The sequence below is a fragment of the Bos taurus genome, chromosome 27, assembly GCF_002263795.3.
Source record: "Bos taurus isolate L1 Dominette 01449 registration number 42190680 breed Hereford chromosome 27, ARS-UCD2.0, whole genome shotgun sequence".
NCBI lineage: Eukaryota > Metazoa > Chordata > Mammalia > Artiodactyla > Bovidae > Bos > Bos taurus.
The window spans coordinates 25568134-25586329 of NC_037354.1; the positions used below are offsets into that span (position 1 = coordinate 25568134).

Below are 18196 nucleotides of genomic sequence, written 5' to 3' on the forward strand. Positions count from 1 at the left end.
GAGCTTATACCCAGGAGAGCCCTTCTTAGATCACTCAAAGAGAAGGTGCTCCCCCATAGTGAGTGTCTACTCAGTTTTGTAACCTTCCAGCTCAGGGAAGTTTTAGATCCACACTCTGCCAGGCTGTAGCTACTGGCCACGGATGGCTATTGGACACGTAAATGGGTCTAGTGCCACATGTTGAAATGATAATATTCTAGATATACTGGATAAAATAAAATATTAAAATTAGTATCCTCTGGTTACCTTTTTTTCAATGTGGCTACTGGAAAACTTTAAATTACATATGTGCTTTGAATTATATTCCTACTAGACAGCAATTTTTAGACACTCTAAATTAAAAGGAAATACATAAAGAGATTCATTAGCACAAAGAAAAAAAGGAAAATGAATTATACATGAACAAATAATAAAATGTATGCATTCTGGAGCCATTTTGGATCGGCACATGTCAGTATGCCTGGAGCGCTTTGATACATTATTGCACAGACTGGTGGAGGTTGAACATAATCAGCCCTGATTTGTCAAGAAAGGTTAAATTATGTTTGGAATAATCCATTTTTGAATGCATAGAAGTGTTTAATATGTTTCAGAAAGAAATTCCCTCAAGAGCAGAGGAATTAAAATGCTAAATTAGCAGTTATGTTGAAAACTTGGCTGTCTAGAGCGTTTTAGTCCTTGAGTTTTCCAAGAGAATTAATTTTTATGGCTGCAGCTTTTTAATAAGGCTAAGTGATAATTTTTATGTGAGGGTAGTTGATAAATTTACGGGAGCAGAATAAGCCCCTAAAAGAGTAAAAGTACCAAAATATCAAAACCACTTTTTCTTCAGCAATGTTTCTTAATATTTGATAGGAAGTGTTATATTTATATTAAAATAATTTCAAAAAGAATTTATTTTTGTTGTTTAAAATTAGTACACGAATTTGATCTTTTCATTGAAGAAGCTTTGGTATTTAATACCTGCAATCTCTGTCTTTGTTCATTTACATTTAGAAATGATAGTAAATGTTTCTCAAAGGCAAATTCTACAGTAAAGTTGTGGATAATACAAAACCAAAACCTAATCATGGAAAAACAAATTAATGTTTTGAGCATCATGGAAGGGTTGTATGCATGAAGTGATATTATATCACAGGTTAATCTAAGCAGCTTTCTAAACAAGGAAGCTCTGAATAACCATCTGCTGAAAAGATAGTAAAATTACATAAATCTAGTTTCTGCTAAGAAATTCATAATAGCACACACAGAAGACATGGAATGTTGACACAGATTTCATTATTATCGATGTCAGTTCAGTTCAGTCGCTCAGTCATGTCCGACTCTTTGCAACCCCATGAACCACAGCACGCCAGGCCTCCCTGTCCATCTCCACCTCCCGTAGTCCACACAAACCCATGTCCATCGAGTCGGTGATGCCATCCAACCATCTCATCCTCTGTCGTCCCCTTCTCCTCCTGCCCTCAATCCCTCCCAGCATCAGGGTCTTTTCAAATGAGTCACCTCTTCCCATCAGGTGGCCAAAATATTGGAGTTTCAGCTTCAACATCAGTCCTTCCAATAAATTGTCTTATTTATGTTTCTGATAGAAATGTCGCTGCCCTGTTTTGCTAAGTGTTTACAATAAAAAAGAACTGACAATAGACAATAAAACTGATACTAAGGGGTCGAGTTAATATATTCCAGATGAGAAAATCAAAATGTACAGTTGCCATGTGGTTTCTTGCCCTGTTACATAGTAGAATGTATCCCAGTAAGATAGTAATTGTAAGATTATCTGAAATTGAACATCTACTTCTATTTCTTGGGTTTGCTACTTCAAATAAAGATGTTTTTTCTGATTTACATTTTGAAAAACTTGAAGCAATTTCCCAAAATAAAATGCTGTGAAATAATTTTCCCCAAAAATTGCAAATATATTCTCATTTCCTCAACTTTAAAATCTTTCCTCCATATTTTTCTGAAATAATAAGCATCCTTATATATCTCCTCAGTTGAACAAAATAAGAAAAAGTAGATAAAAGTATTCAAACAAAATCAAAATCAGTAGTTACAATGATAGTACACTGCCCCATTACACTAACCTTAGAATAAGGAAATGAAAATGATTAAGTAAATTAAGTGAATGTGCAACTGTGTTAAATTTTTTTTAAGCTAATATTATGCTCAGGAAAGGAGCAAACTGGCCTTCCAGATATTATACCTCAATAGCTCTCGTATAGTTGTCCTTTTTTTTTCTAAAACTATTTCTCATGGAGAACATTTTCTTTAATATACCTGAAACACCTCCTAACTGAACTATGAACTCTCAGCGTCTGTCTCGGAATAGACTGTGCAAGAATCAAAGACAAATTAAGTTTTGACAATTAAATTAATAATTAAATATGCTATTAATGGCTATATTATTTAAATAGATTGTTCTGATTTTATGGACATTTCTGAGCCTGTGATTATATAGCCGTTAAGTAGAAGCTGAATTAACATGCTGCTGCTACTATGATCATGTTCAGAAAGATTATTGGATGAAGTATTAGTCTAAGATTGAGAAGTAAATATTTTAAAATTTGCTGCTGATTTATAGCTATGTTAGATCATATCCCTTAGTCACACATAAGACCAGCACATGAAATATAAACTCTGCTGCACTGTGATCCATTCAGTACCTTGTCTGTGCTTGACTCTTTCCATTCTGTCACCGTTTATGTACATTTCCTCTCACCATCCTCCTACAATAGTCCTGTAACTAATCTCCAGTGTCTCCAGGTCCCGATTCATCGAGCTACCAGGTTAAGTTAAGTTTTAATTAGTTTACTCCCCTGCTTAAAAAAAAAAAAAAGAGTGACTCCCTGTTCCTTTTCCTTATAAAATCATGTTCAACTCTACAAGCTAACATTCAGGATCCTTTATAATATAGAATAAATTTACTTTTAAATTATTATTCAGTGCTCCCCATTCCACTTCATCTTCCCAACATACACTCTAAATTTGACATTAGTCACCTTTCTCCAAATATGTATTCCATTTTCCTGCACTTCTTTCCTCATACTGATAATTATCTAAATTCCAGTCCATCTCCACATGTTAAAATCTTGCCCAAAACTGTGTGGCCAAGGTTCTGTGTGTCTTCATGAAATCACCCCATATTATTCCAATTAAAAATACTGTCAAAGGACATAGATTCTAGTCTGAGCTTTGCCACTACATAGTTTTAGAATATTAGGCAAATTATTTGTTTATTCTGGGTCTTAACTGAGTCATATATAAAATAAGGATATCTAATTTATCTTGCCAAGCCTGCCTTAAGATTATATTTAGAATCAACAAGTCTAAGTCAAAGATCCTTTTTTTTAACAGTAGTTCTTAACCTGTAGTAACTTCACAGACTTAGGCGAAATTCTGTGAAAACTCTAAAACTGGAGGCAAAAGTTTATCTTACAGTATGCAAAGGATTTTCTCCCTAGGGAGAGGGTCTAAAGCTACTTTCATTAGCTTCTTAAAATGGTTCATGATGCCCAAAAGGTTAGGATCTATCATTTCCCTGATCTAAATCTTTTATTAACAGACACAGTCAAGGGCTCCGTCCCTCTCTCACTGTCAATGGTAAATACCTAAAAGTTTTAAGAACATAGTGCTTAGGTCGGTTATCTTCTATTAGAGGTCCTCAGCCCCTTTGCCTTAACATACCTGACAGCTGTGCGCACATGTGGTGCGCGTCCGTCAGCAGCAGTAGTGCACTGCAGCGTGCTGAATAAGTTCTTCATCATTTACGCTGTGGACCTGACGCCACGTCCTACAGGCTTGGCACCATCCCTCGCACACTAGCTCCAATTCCATCACTGACGTCCTACTAATTCCAAGGTTCAAGACGTGATTCAGTAGTAGTAGCTGTAGTATACTTGGCATGTTATAGATAGTAAATATTTGTTAAATGAATAAATGCATTTGTTCAAAGGAGAGCTAATAAATGAATGGTATTTTTAAAAAGAGAGTTTGCATAAGAAAGATTATGCCCAGGATAAAATACCATTACTCAGGTTGCACTAAGGTTAATTAACTCTAACTGTGAATAAGAGATTTAGTGATACTTGAGGGAAATATAAGAAAGAAAAGTAAGTTAAGCATGTGCAGCTTAAAGAAGTAAATTGTAATTGCTGCTTCCTGAAAAGACCAAAATTGCAAAGTTATTGTGTCTTTCAGAGACTTTGTTAACAGGACAAAATATACAAAGAATAAAATACAGTCATACACAATAATTACAATGAAGGCAGGATAGTTCTTATATCATTCATGCAGTAATCACTTGTACTTCAGTGTTAACTTTAGTTTCCTTAATTTTTTATATCTAATGTAAGAGGGCAGCGGTCTGACAATCCCAAATAGGTATCTCTCCAAACTCCAGGCCCTCAGTAGGCTGATGCATTGAGAGGCCAACCATCATGATAAGAGCAAGGACTGCAGAAAGGTAATTTTCTTTTCACAGATAACAATTTGATACCTATAAATCAAAATATGCTTTGTACATGTCTTCTTATAGCTCTCAGTTCACAGGTACTGCATACAAAACAGTCCTTGAGTGAAGAGGTCAATTTTATTAATATATATTCTTCCTATTTAAAAAAATACAAAAGTTAGAACAAGTGAGCTATAAAGAACTAAAAGCTGTGCACTTAGCTCAGTTTAGGTGAATTCTCCTCACAAAAAGGCAAGAATGTGATTTCTAGCTGTGAGGTGGGATTTCTAGCAGTACTGTCATATTTCTCATTAGTCAACTTCTTCTCTTTTGTTCTTTTTCCTTTCTATAGATGGCATGTTTATATTCCAGAATTAAGAATTTTTCAGATTTTAAAAAAGATGTGACTTGGCAGTTTCTTATAAAGTTTAACATTTACTGTACATTTTAGCAGCCCCACACTTTTAAGTATTTACTCAGGGGAAATGATGACATAGGTCCATACAAAATCCTGCCTGAATTCATGATCGCCAAAAGCTGGCAACAACCCTTATATCTATCAGCCAGTGAATGGATAAGCAAATTCAGGTGCATTTATATAATGTAATGCTACATAATCAAAATGGTCAAATATTGATACGTCCTTTTCCAGGGGACCATCCTGACCCAGGGATCCGACCCACATCTCTCTGTCTCCTACATTGGCAGGAGAGTTCTTTACCACCTGAGCCACCGGGGAAGCCCTGTTTTTGGCCAGTGTGTGTTTGTAGTTATGTCCCAAATTTTAATACTTAGATTTTTTTTTTTAAGTGACTAGACCATCACCACCAAATGTATTTATTATTGCAGAATAGATATAAATTTATTGGCATTAACAAAAGGGTTTAGTATAGTGGTTAGCTATAAGAGGTACCCAGAAGGCATTGACAAGTTAGAAAAGTCAATCCAGCAAAGTACATTAAAGATATCTCATGACCTGCTGCTGCTGCTGCTGCTGCTAAGTCGCTTCAGTCGTGTCCAACTCTGTGCGACCCCAGAGACGGCAGCCCACCAGGCTCCCCCGTCCCTGGGATTCTCCAGGCAAGAACACTGGAGTGGGTTGCCATTTCCTTCTCCAATGCAGGAAAGTGAAAAGTGAAAGTGAAGTCGCTCAGTCATATCCGACTCTTAGCGACCCCATGGACTGCAGACTACCAGGCTGCTCAGTCCATGGGATTTTCTAGGCAAGAGTACTGGAGTGGGTTGCCATTGCCTTCTCCAATACTTAGATTTTTAACTAACAGAAAAAATTAGTGAAAAATCTTGAGTTACATTCCAAATACAGTTGACAGTAGCCTGCCAGCTTGCTCTGTCCATGGGATTTTCCAGGCAAGAATGCTGGAATGGGTTCCCATTTCCTTCTGCAGGGGATCTTCCCAATCCAGGGATCAAACCTGGGTCTCCCGCACTGCCGGCAGATTCTTTACTGTCTGAGCTACCAAGGAAGCAGATACAATTGACAGAATGTCAGAAACAGGTATAAATTATTTGAAACCCTGCTTGTTGTTTATTGGCTAAGTCGTGCTCTACACTTTTGCGACCCTGTAGACTGTAGCCCGCAAAGCTCCTCTGTCCATGGGATTCTCCAGTCAAAAATGCTGGAGTGGGTTGCCATTTCCTTCTTCGTTGAAAAACCCTGCTAAATGTCCATAAATGAGATATGTATCTAAGTTGCTGGGGCTAAGTGAAGACACATTACTGCATACAAAGAAACTTGTTGTTAGCAATCATCTATTGACTGCATTATTTTCTTTTTTTGTAGAACCTTTGTTACGGATGTAATATTGTGGTAATGTTTAAGGACATTTTTTTGTTAACATATGTAATTGTTGTCATAAATATTATGATATAAGATAGTATAGTTGTATTTGGGAGGGGGGAGCTTTTATCTTTGAAAATTGATTTCAGCTGCCCTGCAGGGATTGGGACATCTCCATTTTCCTAAAAAACTGGAAAATTTTGTTCCAGCTGTACTGTTTGGACAGCACAGCTTCAAGTTTATGTTGCACAAGTTGACTATTAGCTAATTAGAAAGGTCAAAGTTGTAGAAGACAAAAGATAGAAAGGATCTCCACCAGGAAAATACTCTGTTGACACCTAAAATTTTAAAGCCCCCAATTTTCCCATGTTTAGCACAGATATGGAGTGTTTAATTTGATCACGATTTTAGACTTAGCCAATGTATGGACTTTGAAACCAGAATCAGAATGAGCAGGAAGATTGATAGGGTTCAGAAATAGGAAGTAGGCATTGAGAACTTTTAATACTTTGGTACTTTTTTCTCCAAAAAATTGTCCTGAAAATGTTCATGAAAGATTTCAGACAGAGAAATAATAAATTCAATTAACAAGTAATTGAAATAAATAATTCAAAAAATAATTTCAGAGAGAAAAGTCAAGTCATTCCTAGGATCGTGTTTCTGTATGGTAGATATCAAAGACCTAGCTTAACACCTTGAGATTAGATTATTTCCTGGTGCTTCAGTGAAATTCCTTCCACAGCTACATAACTGTTTTTAAATTTTCAAATCTATTAGTGAAAACACAATGGATTATGTCACCTAAAGTGATATTTTATTTCCCCATATTGGCTGTCAGTTTAGTTACAAGAATCAGTTCATCTCTTGTATTTGTCGGCACTTTAATGAGAAAATACCTATATGAGAATGATCAATTCATGGTTTTGGCACTCAGCAACCTGAGTCCCTAAACTTGTTAATTGAGATTCTTGAAGTCTTTACATAGCTCTTCTCTTGAGAAACCTAAAGCATGAGAAATTAATGCATGCTATGGGAAATGCAAAATGCATTGATCATTTTAATAGACCTGGAATACATTTCCTCCATTCCTATTCCTTTGGTCCAAAATATTAAACTAGAATGTAAAATTGACATACCTATTTTTGGGTAGGGGGGCCCATGTTTACAAGCTCATGTGAAAGTTCACTGCTTTAAAGTAGTTTTGATGGAAATATTTGGCTTGTGTTATATAAATATGTTTGGCCTATTTAAAGCTAGCTGTTGTCATTGTTTTTAAAACTATTTTATTGCTATTACTGTTTTGTTACTCTTTTCTTTTGTTTCCGTCACTTCTTCCAAAACTCAGATTTGGTTAGTTTCTGCTCACATGTTAGCATTTTTCAGGGCTTGACAGATAGTGAATAATACTCAGTGAAACCTTAGACAGTTCATTTAATTGCCTTGGCATCAGTTTCATTAACTGTAAATGAATATGTTGATGATCACTTAGGACAGCAATTCTGAAATTGGGGATGAGGTGACAAGAGAAAGGTGACTTTCAAATTACATCCCCTCTCATTGCATATAACAAAAGATGTTACTGATAGGCATGCATTATGTGTGGTTTCAAAGTAGAGAAAAGAAAGGTCACAATTCTTTTTTAGTCCTTTATTGCTTCTAGAATTTATGATTCTGTGTTCATAATCTTTCCATATTGTTCCACCTCAACAAAAGCAAATGACTCATTTTTAGAAAACTTAGTCTGCTTTGAATCCTGTCAGTTGCTGAAGAAAGGGACAAAAACACTTTAAGATGTTGAAATTAAGAAAGTCATTAATTATGACTTCTGTTTATTGATTCAGTTTTTCTTCATTTTTATTCACAAAGTAATTTTGCCTTCACAGTAAGTGAAAGAGAAGTTGTTTCTAACTACCTCAGAGAAATACAAAGGGGGGTTTTACTTTTATCCTTTATTTTTTAACTTTCATTTTTAACCTTTCTGACAGTATACTCTTTTTAACACAGTAACTCATATCCCTGCCCCCACTGTGTATGTCTGTGTCTGTGCGTGTGTGTATTTATCTTTCTATGCATCCTGTCAATACTTACACTAATAAACCATTTTTACTAATAAAAACAGTTCAGACTTTGGAAAGTAAACTTTGTGGCTTGCCTTTTATTTTTTATCCCACTTATTTTATTCTAATAAAAAAAATTTTTTTTTAAGCCATCTATTTTATCCTTTCCTGAATGCTATTATCTTGACTATAATTGCCTGGTTTCCTTTCTGGCTGATCTATTGCTAGCCTTTATCTGGATGTGATTAAAGAATATAAATGCTCCATAAAGCACCAGAATCTCAGCCAGAATATTTTCAGATTTGCGGCTAAAATGAAATAGAACAAGGGGTTTAGCTGTTAAGGAGCTCAGATTTGTTGTCAGAGTATGTGAGGGACTCTAAATTCATTATGCTAGTTGTTCCTGCAGTGTAGCATTTGAAAAATAGCTTCCACTGTTTATGGATTGTGGTCCTCGGGCACCAGATAGTGGATGTTGGAATGTATTGCAGAAAAGCTGATTAAAGTGCTAGGATCTCTAACTGTGAGTAGAAAGTCATTTGTAATAACTGAGTCTGACACCTTTGGGTGTACTTATATGTTTCCTTTTGAAAGCTTTGGTTTATTATCAGTTTAACCATGAGGGAATAACTTTTTCCCCCCGCCAATAAAAGTGCCTTTTGGAGAAAAAATCAATAGGCTATACTAGATGAGAAGTTTATGTAAGAGGCTTGATTTGAACTTTGAAGATCCCAAATTCTATGTGATTTTATTTCTTAGGTTATTGGAGTCATGCTGCACTGTGACTTTAATTTTAATAGTAGCTGCTTTCAGTTCTCAATTTCAGATTACTGTATCTCAGGAAATGTATAACTTACTCCAAAATATAAACTATGCCAGAATTTATTGTTTTCACCTCCCATTACCCCCACTTTGGGCCACTTTACTCTCCAACAAAAAGTTCACTGGCGTGGAATATGGGAAGACTTTACTTTTACAAATCTCCTTGTTGAACTATTTCAGTATTTTCTCATTGTTTTCAAAATAAAGTTCAAACTTCTTAGAGTGCCATTCTTGTGATCTTTGTGTTTCTTCTCTGCCTAGTTTTTACTCAGTCCCCTGTAAAATGTCCTTCTTTTGAGGTTTAAAGTGGCCATTTCCTCTCTTGTTTCTTTTCCTTTGGTTGCTTCCTTCTCCCCCACCTTTCATCGGTGTATCACCTGGTCTTACTTTAAAAACCCTGCACAAGTTTTCCCTCTTCCGGGAAACATTCTTTGGACTACAGTTAGCCTGCTTCTTATTTATCCCATTAGACTAGCCTTTAAACTCTTTATAGCACTCTGTAACACTCATTTCCTACTCTCATCATTGGTTTACTTGTTTGTCTTGTTTAATAGACTCTTATTTCTTGAGTTCAGAAATGATAATGTCTTTTTCAGTTTTGAATCTGGCCTATAGGCCTTTCAAATAAATGTTTTTTGACTAAATGAGTGACTTTTATAGATAATTCCATAATTTCACTTACTTTGCTCTTGATTCTTAAGGCATTTTGAGGGTATGGGTCGAACCATTTTCTCAAAAGGATCTTAAATTGACTCACTCACTTCCATATTGCCACCTAAAATATTTAATAAGGGTAGAATATTGTCTTTGGAAAGATAAGAACCTTATTTGCTAGGGGATTATAATATAGATTTCAAACTGTTAATCAGCTGAAGAATCTGGGATATAATATATGGAAATTGGAAATGCAAACTCTTATCGTGAAGCAAGCATTCTAGCTTATTCACATATATTATTGAACCCATGACTTCATTGGTATATAAAATTCCTTTAGGAGAGAATAGACGTTTAACAACTTTTTCCTGGTTTGAAAATTACTGCTTACAGTTCCTAGATTTTAATAAAATCAACCCAAGAATCAAGAGAAATGTTTAAACTAAAAAAATATTTGCTAATGAAGGGTTATAGAATTTAAACATATGCTTAATGGTCCTGAGATGGCCTTAAAATATTTCTATCAGTATTCCACATTATGTAGCAGAGCAAACAAAATGCAAAAAAAATTCATGTTTATAAGTGATAAGATTTTTAAAAGTAATTTAAGCTTATTTCTTAATAGAGTTATAACATCTTAATCTAAAATTTTATTTCTTATACATATATATATGTATACACACTTAACATTTGCCTTCATATAACTATTTGCTTAGACATTTTATGTAATTATTTCTTTAATGATATAGCAAACTGAGTCAGCATATTAATAGCTGAATCATGGTCCTAGCTGTTCTTTTTATTCATTCAGTGAGCAAACTCTATATTATTAAAATTCCTTGTCCTTCAATTGTGCTGGCAAAGACTTGCTTTTTAGTTCTTGAATGCCCTAAGAAATCTGTGTTGAAAATTCTAAAGTATATACCTATTTTCAGTCTTTGGTGTGTTAAGCAATAGAATGGAAAAATATTATCCATATCTTAATAGACGAATGTCTGCTCATTCTCAGAGACCCTAGGCTTTTTTTAAAAAAATATTTTTAATATTTATTGTTTTTAAAATTTGGTATTGAATTTGCATAAAGTGTAGATTGCAGCATGCTAGAATATTATTGTCATTTAAGAACATATTCATGGGTTTTTAGAGCACTGCCTCCAAGGGGTTCACAGCATTTGGTACGTAGTTCACGTATTTCTAGTCTACAGACTCACCCTATTGAGGCAAAGGCTTCATGATCCTGATTTTTTTTTCTACTGCTATAAAGCTCAGCAATGGTAATTAATGGTTGTGTGGGGTTTTTGTTTTTTTTTTTTTTGGAAAAAAACTTTCCGTGTCATTAAAATAAAATTGAGGATTTTTGAAGACTAGTAATTTGTACCTTTAAACAGCCACATTATTTTGCTTTTGTCTCAGAATGTATTATGCCTCACAAGTATACTGTGACAGTCTGAATAGAAAAGGGGGGAGGGGACATTGTCTTCAACTGGCATGCTGTTATCAGAGGGAATGTGTTTCTGGACACGGGATTTAGCATTCATTGGTCGTCTGAAGAAAGCTATTTCATCTGAGGATTGGACAAGAAGCTGCGTCAATTTGCTGCCCGTCTCCAAGGCACTGGTGATGCTGCCTTCACAAGCTGGCTAACGTCACGGCTCCATCACCCAGCGGGGTGTGGACTCTCTTTTTCTGTTCTTCTCTATTTAATTCTCTATTTGCTGCCTACTGCATTTCTTAATCTGTCTTCTGCCAAATGCTAACAGCATGATATTTTGCAATCATCTAGGTGAATACAAGAAAGACGAACTCCTAGAAGCTGCTAGGTAAGTGATTCCATTCATTTTAAGTGAGTATCAGGCATTTAAGGGAGAAAAGGGGGAGGGCAGGTAGAGGTCTATAAAAATTAAAGCATGTTATTGTCTTGCTTGGATTTTATGCGATAATGTGGATAAGACCTTAAACTAAATCTTTGTATACTTTATTTTGCATGGTTAGTGTATTAATGAGACTGTCTTTCAATATGGTGATGATTATAAGGTTAATTTATTTGGAACATTTCTTAAGGTACCTGCAAACTGAGTTGCCCAGCTCTTCGGTTCATAGTCTTGAAGTATTTAAATAACTATATCTGTATTTCTCTCTAGAAATTTTTCTAGCCAAGCTTGAATGAGGGGCATAAAGTAAATGTTAAAATTCTCATCCATTTTCTTTTGTTCTTGTTCATTTATAATTTAATTGATTAGCTTTTTACAACATTTTGTATGTTTAACTCCAGTGTTTTAGATCACTTATCAGACTAAAGTTTGTTTGTAATTAAGAACATGACTTTATGCAGATAAATAAAGCAAATAATAATGTAGAAAGCTCCCTTATCTAAGATATACCACTATATGATGATTAACAGAAATTAATTAGGAATATATTGATTGAATTGAATTAAGTGTAGCAAAAGACATTCATTCAGAACCATATAAAAGAAATCAAAGAAGTCATATGATTTTCCATTCTGTTGTGAAAAATATCCATAAATATTCATAAGAAGCACTATAATTTTATAGGAATTGACTTCCTACCTTTTTGTAGGAGTGGTAATGAAGAAAAACTAATGGCTTTACTGACTCCTCTAAATGTGAATTGCCATGCAAGTGATGGGCGAAAGGTAAGTCATTTCAGATGTAGTATTCCCCTTCAATGATTCTTTTTTGCTTTGCCGTTAAAATTTTTGAAGTTGGCATATATATGTGTGTGTGTATACATATATATACACATACATATATATATGGCTGCATTTCACTGGCATCTTTTTGCTGTAAATGAAATGCTGTCGTATCTGTTATTGGCAGTTGTGACATATTCATAGAGCTGGTAAAGCAAGGATTTTAAGCCCTTTCTCTTAAATGTCAGACACTGAAAGTTATTTGTTAAATGGAACTGCACCTTTTTCGGTGATTATGATTATAACAACATATATTATTTTCTGTGTGTGATTATGAAAATTAAAAATTTTTGTTTATGTCCTAATTACCCATCTTTGTTAGGATATATGTATTTTTTGTTTCTTTCTGGCAGAGGAAAATTTGTTTGCTAGATAACCAATACTTTTTCAAGCTGAGAAAATGCAAATGATTTTTCAGGTCTGTTGTAACAGCCCTGCCTTTTTTTCCCCCCATTGGCTAAGTTTTCATCATTATATATTGAAAGAAAGTAGATTAGAGCAGTGAAAAATATCTATATTAATACACACTTATCATAAGGTAATATATGAAATGTGCAGTTGGTATCTTCATTCTCTGCTTAGTATTCTTGCTGAATTTAGACTGAAAATGTAACCCTTTATATCCTTTGGTATTTAACTGCAAAGTTTTTCAGTGGTTTACCTAAAAATACTTTGTAGTATAAAGTCTTTTTTAAATGATGATTAATTTTTTAATGTTAAACAATAGCTTTTATATTTTTAAAACCTAAAACAATTTTAAAGTAATCTGTAGACACTGAAGAAAATTATCTTGTACCTAATATTTAAATAATTAACTGCTTTGGAATTATTTATATCAAAAATATGCTATGGATGGTATCAGAAAGATGGTACCCCCTTAGAAATAATGAGCTGTTTTGCATTTAAAAAAACCATTTTTCTCTGAGTGGTAATTTTGTAGATTAAAATTCTTCAGCTTTCCTTGGCACCTCCATACTGTTATCCCTATTCTAATGAAATTCATATAATAGTGGCATGAATTAAATCCTTCTGAATATATGTTGTTATTGAAGATGGCTTGAATATTATTTCACGTGGCCTAACCCATCTAACGTGTCTCCATTTATCTCTGAATAAATAAAGAGAGACTTCTGCTTTCTTGGAAAGTTAAACTATTTATAAATTAAACTATAAATTAGCAAAGATTTATTCAGTACTATGAGTGACTTTGGGGAGATGTTTTCAAATGATAACTGCTCATTTTCCCTTCAGTTTTGAAGTTGTGTTGGAAATTTTAACTTTATTGAGTTACTTTGAGTTCCAGATTTTGTTTGTATCCTCCTAGTAGATAGGTGACTTTTATCACTACGCACAAAAAGGCCATCTTGTCTGTAAGTGCAGCTATATCTTTAGACAGAATTCTCTGAGAACCCAGTCTGCTTCAGTTTCTCACAGCCATTTTAATATTACAAAATTTATGTGAGATTACTGTAACAGGAGTCAGTTTCTATCCCAGCCTTATTTCTCCCTTCCTCACCCTTATACCTTGACAACCCCATTTCTGGCTCAGTAAATCATGATAATTAAGGAGCATGAACTCTGATAACTAACAGATTACCTCTTCTCTCTGCCTCAACCCTACACAAATAGGTAGAACTTCTTTATTTTTCCTTCTCCCCAAAGGAGGATACCCTTTCCTTATTCCTGTAGCTGAAACTAATATATTCCTCATTTAAATTCCTATGGTTCTTTTTCTGTATTACTCTGTGGCATTTACCACAGAGTTCTTGAATTGTAGTTATTCATACATATCTTTTTCTTCTACTCGTCTGTTAGCTCTCTTTTGTACCGGACCATGCCTGGCACTTTGCATGTAAGAAGCTTAGGCTATGAATATGTTCCCTGAAGAACATAATTTTATCCGAGTGAAAAAAAAAACATCTGTACTCTTTGCCATGTAGGAATTTAACTCAGAAGTATATGAATGGGAAATTGTGTATTTTCTGTTATTATATATTATTACTAGTATTATTTTATTAATTTATTTTTGAGTAATTGTAACACAGAGGAGAATTATATATCGTAATAGGTAGAACATTTTAAATGTCTCAGGTATTATTATTATACTGAAGGTCTCGTAACATTATAAATAATGCAATAATTTTCCAAAATGTGCTTCTATACTTTTTTAGATTATCAATTTTCTCAAATTAGCTAGAAAAAGGAAATTAGACCTAAGCATTTATTGGGTTTTGGTGCTATGCATAAAACATAAAAAATCGTTCAATATTGTTCATCAATATGCAAAATGCAAATAAAATTTCATGATTAAAATTGAATAACGTGCATATTTAGATATTACCCTTATTTATGGCACAGAGCAGTTCTTATTAGATGTACCACTTTCACTGAAGCCAGAGAATGGTAGATAATCTAGGTGCTGAGGGAGGCTGGGAAAAGATCCTTTAGTTATGAAAATCTCTTTGTTTTTTTGCTGTTGATGTCAAGAGAATGTGTAAGCAAATCTAGCTGCTAAATTACAAGTCTAACTGATATATTCAGTGTTTTTCCAGGCCATTTAATTCATTTGTTTATCTAGAATTAAGGAAGTCCGATGGTACATTAACAAGAAGACACAGATGCTTTACATGTATAGTAAGGCATATGAAGTTTCATTTCTTGACTCTGCATTTTAGAGCACAATGCAGAATCGAATTCATTTTTAACAGGTTTTTAAATGACTGTCTTAATGCTTACCTGAATCTTTGGTTGGCTCTGGTTTTACTGTGATTCTTGGTTTGTAAATTTTAAAAGCCCATGGAAATGTCAGGTGGAGAAATTGCCAAGTTATATGTGGGGGTTTTAGACTTTAGTATTCCTTTTTCAAGTAGTATGTGGGCTTATACAATGACAGTGTAAATTTTAAAGTCTCCTAATTCTATACTGTGACTTGATGATTATCTAATTAGGTAATAATCTGAGTGGTTAAAATTTTTATTTCGGACAAACATTTGGTTTTCTAACCGGTAGAGTCTGAAAATAGTGAATAAGGTTTTAAGCAGTTTGTATTGTTATATTTTGTTTTATTTTACATGTGAATCAAAGCAGAGCTTGGCTCCTCTAAAAATTTCCAGTTGTTGTTTTCCCTAAAAAGCAAAGGCAAAAAAGTTTTTAGTAATGTTTTGTTTTAAAATGCTACTTTCATTTAATTATACGTGTATTCTAATGCTGGCCATTTTAGAAACATAGGGCATTGATATAGTTAGACATAGCATTCCAATTTCCTATTTTGAATTGTAGTGACCAGGTCCTTAAAACAGATTGCTTCTCTTCTATAATTCTTGTATTTTTGAACTTATATTTCTTGTCCTTTAATCTCCCTTTACAGCATTTTCTGTCAAGATCAGATGTTTTATTAGCAATTATCCAAATATTCTAGTCTTGTTTGATATGTAAATTTAAGATGGTGGTCATCTCGTTTTTCAATATTAATTTTTATAAGGATTTTACAATGCATGAAAATAAATATTTGAATACATCTCAAATTATTCCAACACTCAACCCTTTTCAGAATTCTTTTAGGTCTCTTTGTGTCCCTTCCCTGATTGCCTTTATCCCCTTCCAAAATAAATGTCCTAAATTTATCCCCTCCTTATAACAAGGAATAGATTGGAGTTTGACGTTACTGTATGTATTCCGAAATATGTGTCTTTGCATGCATTTTCTGTGCCTACCATTTCTGTAACTTTACATCACTAAATATTGAAAGTAAGTAAAGTTTGGTTGGAATTTTTATTTTCATTATTTTCAGTGTAATTTCTGGTGGTTCCTCTCTGCTCCTTTTGTTCATTCAGTCAACACTCAGTACATACCGTGGATAGGTCACTATGCTAATGTCATGGGAGCTAACTGTATATTTAATAGTATTGGTTCAGTCGGAGTTCAAAATTGATAGAATGATTAAGATACTATCGTAGACATTGAAGCCAATGCCTAAAAATGTGATTCCTATGGCTGTGATACAGTTATACAATGTAGATTTGAGGTGAGGTTTTCTTTCCTAGCTCTTTTATTTTGAAGGCATTAGTATTTAGACACGTATGCTCTTCTGTAAGAAACCACAAATTTAGATGAAAGACAACTGGAGAAGCATGTTTTAAATTCAGAAAGATTACTGAAAGAGTTTCTTTAAATGTCAGATTTCTACTGTGTAAATGTTTGCTTCCATAAAATAGTTAATAATGAATAAGACTTTGGAAATGGAGAAAGTAAGGTGTTTAAAAACTATTTTTTAATGGAGATCAATCAGAAATAAAGTAGAGTTTAGTACCATCCCTCGAAGATACCATAAAAAACTATGTGATAGAGTTGAAAGAGCAAATAGGCTTTGAGGCCAAACAGATGGATTCTGTTCTCTGCTTGTCTGCTTTCTAAGCGTGTGGCTATGGCACTGCAGCTTTCAGTGTATTCTTTACCAAATGGGGATAATGATTCCCGTTCCACAAGACATTTGAGAGGATTAAATGAAATTATGTGATTAATATAACCCACAATAGAACCTCAGTAAATTAGATCCCCACTCCTTTGATACATTTTTTTAAAGCTTTTGAACATATTTAGAATGGACATATACATAGTTTTGGGGCTTCCCAGGTGACACAATGATAAAGAATCCACCTGCCATTGCAGGGGATGCAGGTTCGATGCCTGGGTTGAGAAGATCCTCTGGAGAAGGAAATGGCAACCCACTCCAGTATTCTTGCCTGGGAAATCCCATGGACAGAGGAGCCTGGGGGGCTATAGTCCATGAGGTCACAAAGAATCGGAGATGATTGAGTGACTGAGCATGCACATACATACTTCTGAGTACTTTAACAGTCCCTAGTTCTCCAGTACTCTTTCCTGGAAAATCCCATGGGCAGAGGAGCCTGGTAGGCTGCAGACCATGGAGTGGCTAAGAGTCGGACACGACTGAGCGACTTCACTTTCACTTTTCACTTTCATGCATTGGAGAAGGAAATGGCAACCCACTCCAGTGTCCTTGCCTGGAGAATCCCAGGGACAGGGGAGCCTGTTGGGCTGCCATCTATGGGGTCGCACAGAGTCAGACACGACTGAAGTGACTTAACAGTAGCAGTAGCAGTTCTCCAGTTAAATTGTATATTATCCAAGCTCAGTCCCAGGTGGCATTTAGATAAAATGTAAGTTACCAGGTAATCTGTAACACATTCAGTTGAATTAATTGTCTTGAAACTTGGTCTTTGTTCCCTGCCCACCCCATATCACATGTAGTAAATAAATTTATTTTCACAGATTATAAATTGAGAAATGTGTTCATAAGACACATATGCCCATTTTAAGAATATCTTTATTAAAAATTAATATCTGGCTGAAAAATAATTCCATGATGTTCATCTGAATTCCATTTTAAGCACATCCAGAGAGGTACAAAGGGTAAATAGGATTAGTGCAATGTTTTTTGTATTCATACTTAAATTTTAGGATTATATGAATTTGTCATATTCTCATACGGTATTCTTGGTGAACAGCTTTCTCCTTCAGTGTAAGTCTTCTCTAAATATCATGTTGGAATGGATATTAACAATCTTCACATTGTTACTTTGAAGATCCCTCAGTGAACAGGCCTCTCATTATTTATGATCTTGACTGGTCCTTTCCCATACAACCTGTGAACAATGACGGGGACTGCTTTGATGAATAAA

The 18196-nt window shown here is 34.4% G+C and overlaps 1 protein-coding gene across 1 annotated transcript in view; it reads left to right on the forward strand.

Moving 5' to 3' along the window:
- TNKS (tankyrase) overlaps window positions 1-18196 on the forward strand; it is a 156640-nt gene that overhangs the window by 70497 nt on the left and 67947 nt on the right. Inside the window, exons 4-5 of the mRNA NM_001206160.3 lie at window positions 11565-11601; window positions 12362-12437. Of these exons, the coding sequence (NP_001193089.1) occupies window positions 11565-11601; window positions 12362-12437 (113 nt within the window). The remainder of the gene's footprint in view (window positions 1-11564; window positions 11602-12361; window positions 12438-18196) is intronic.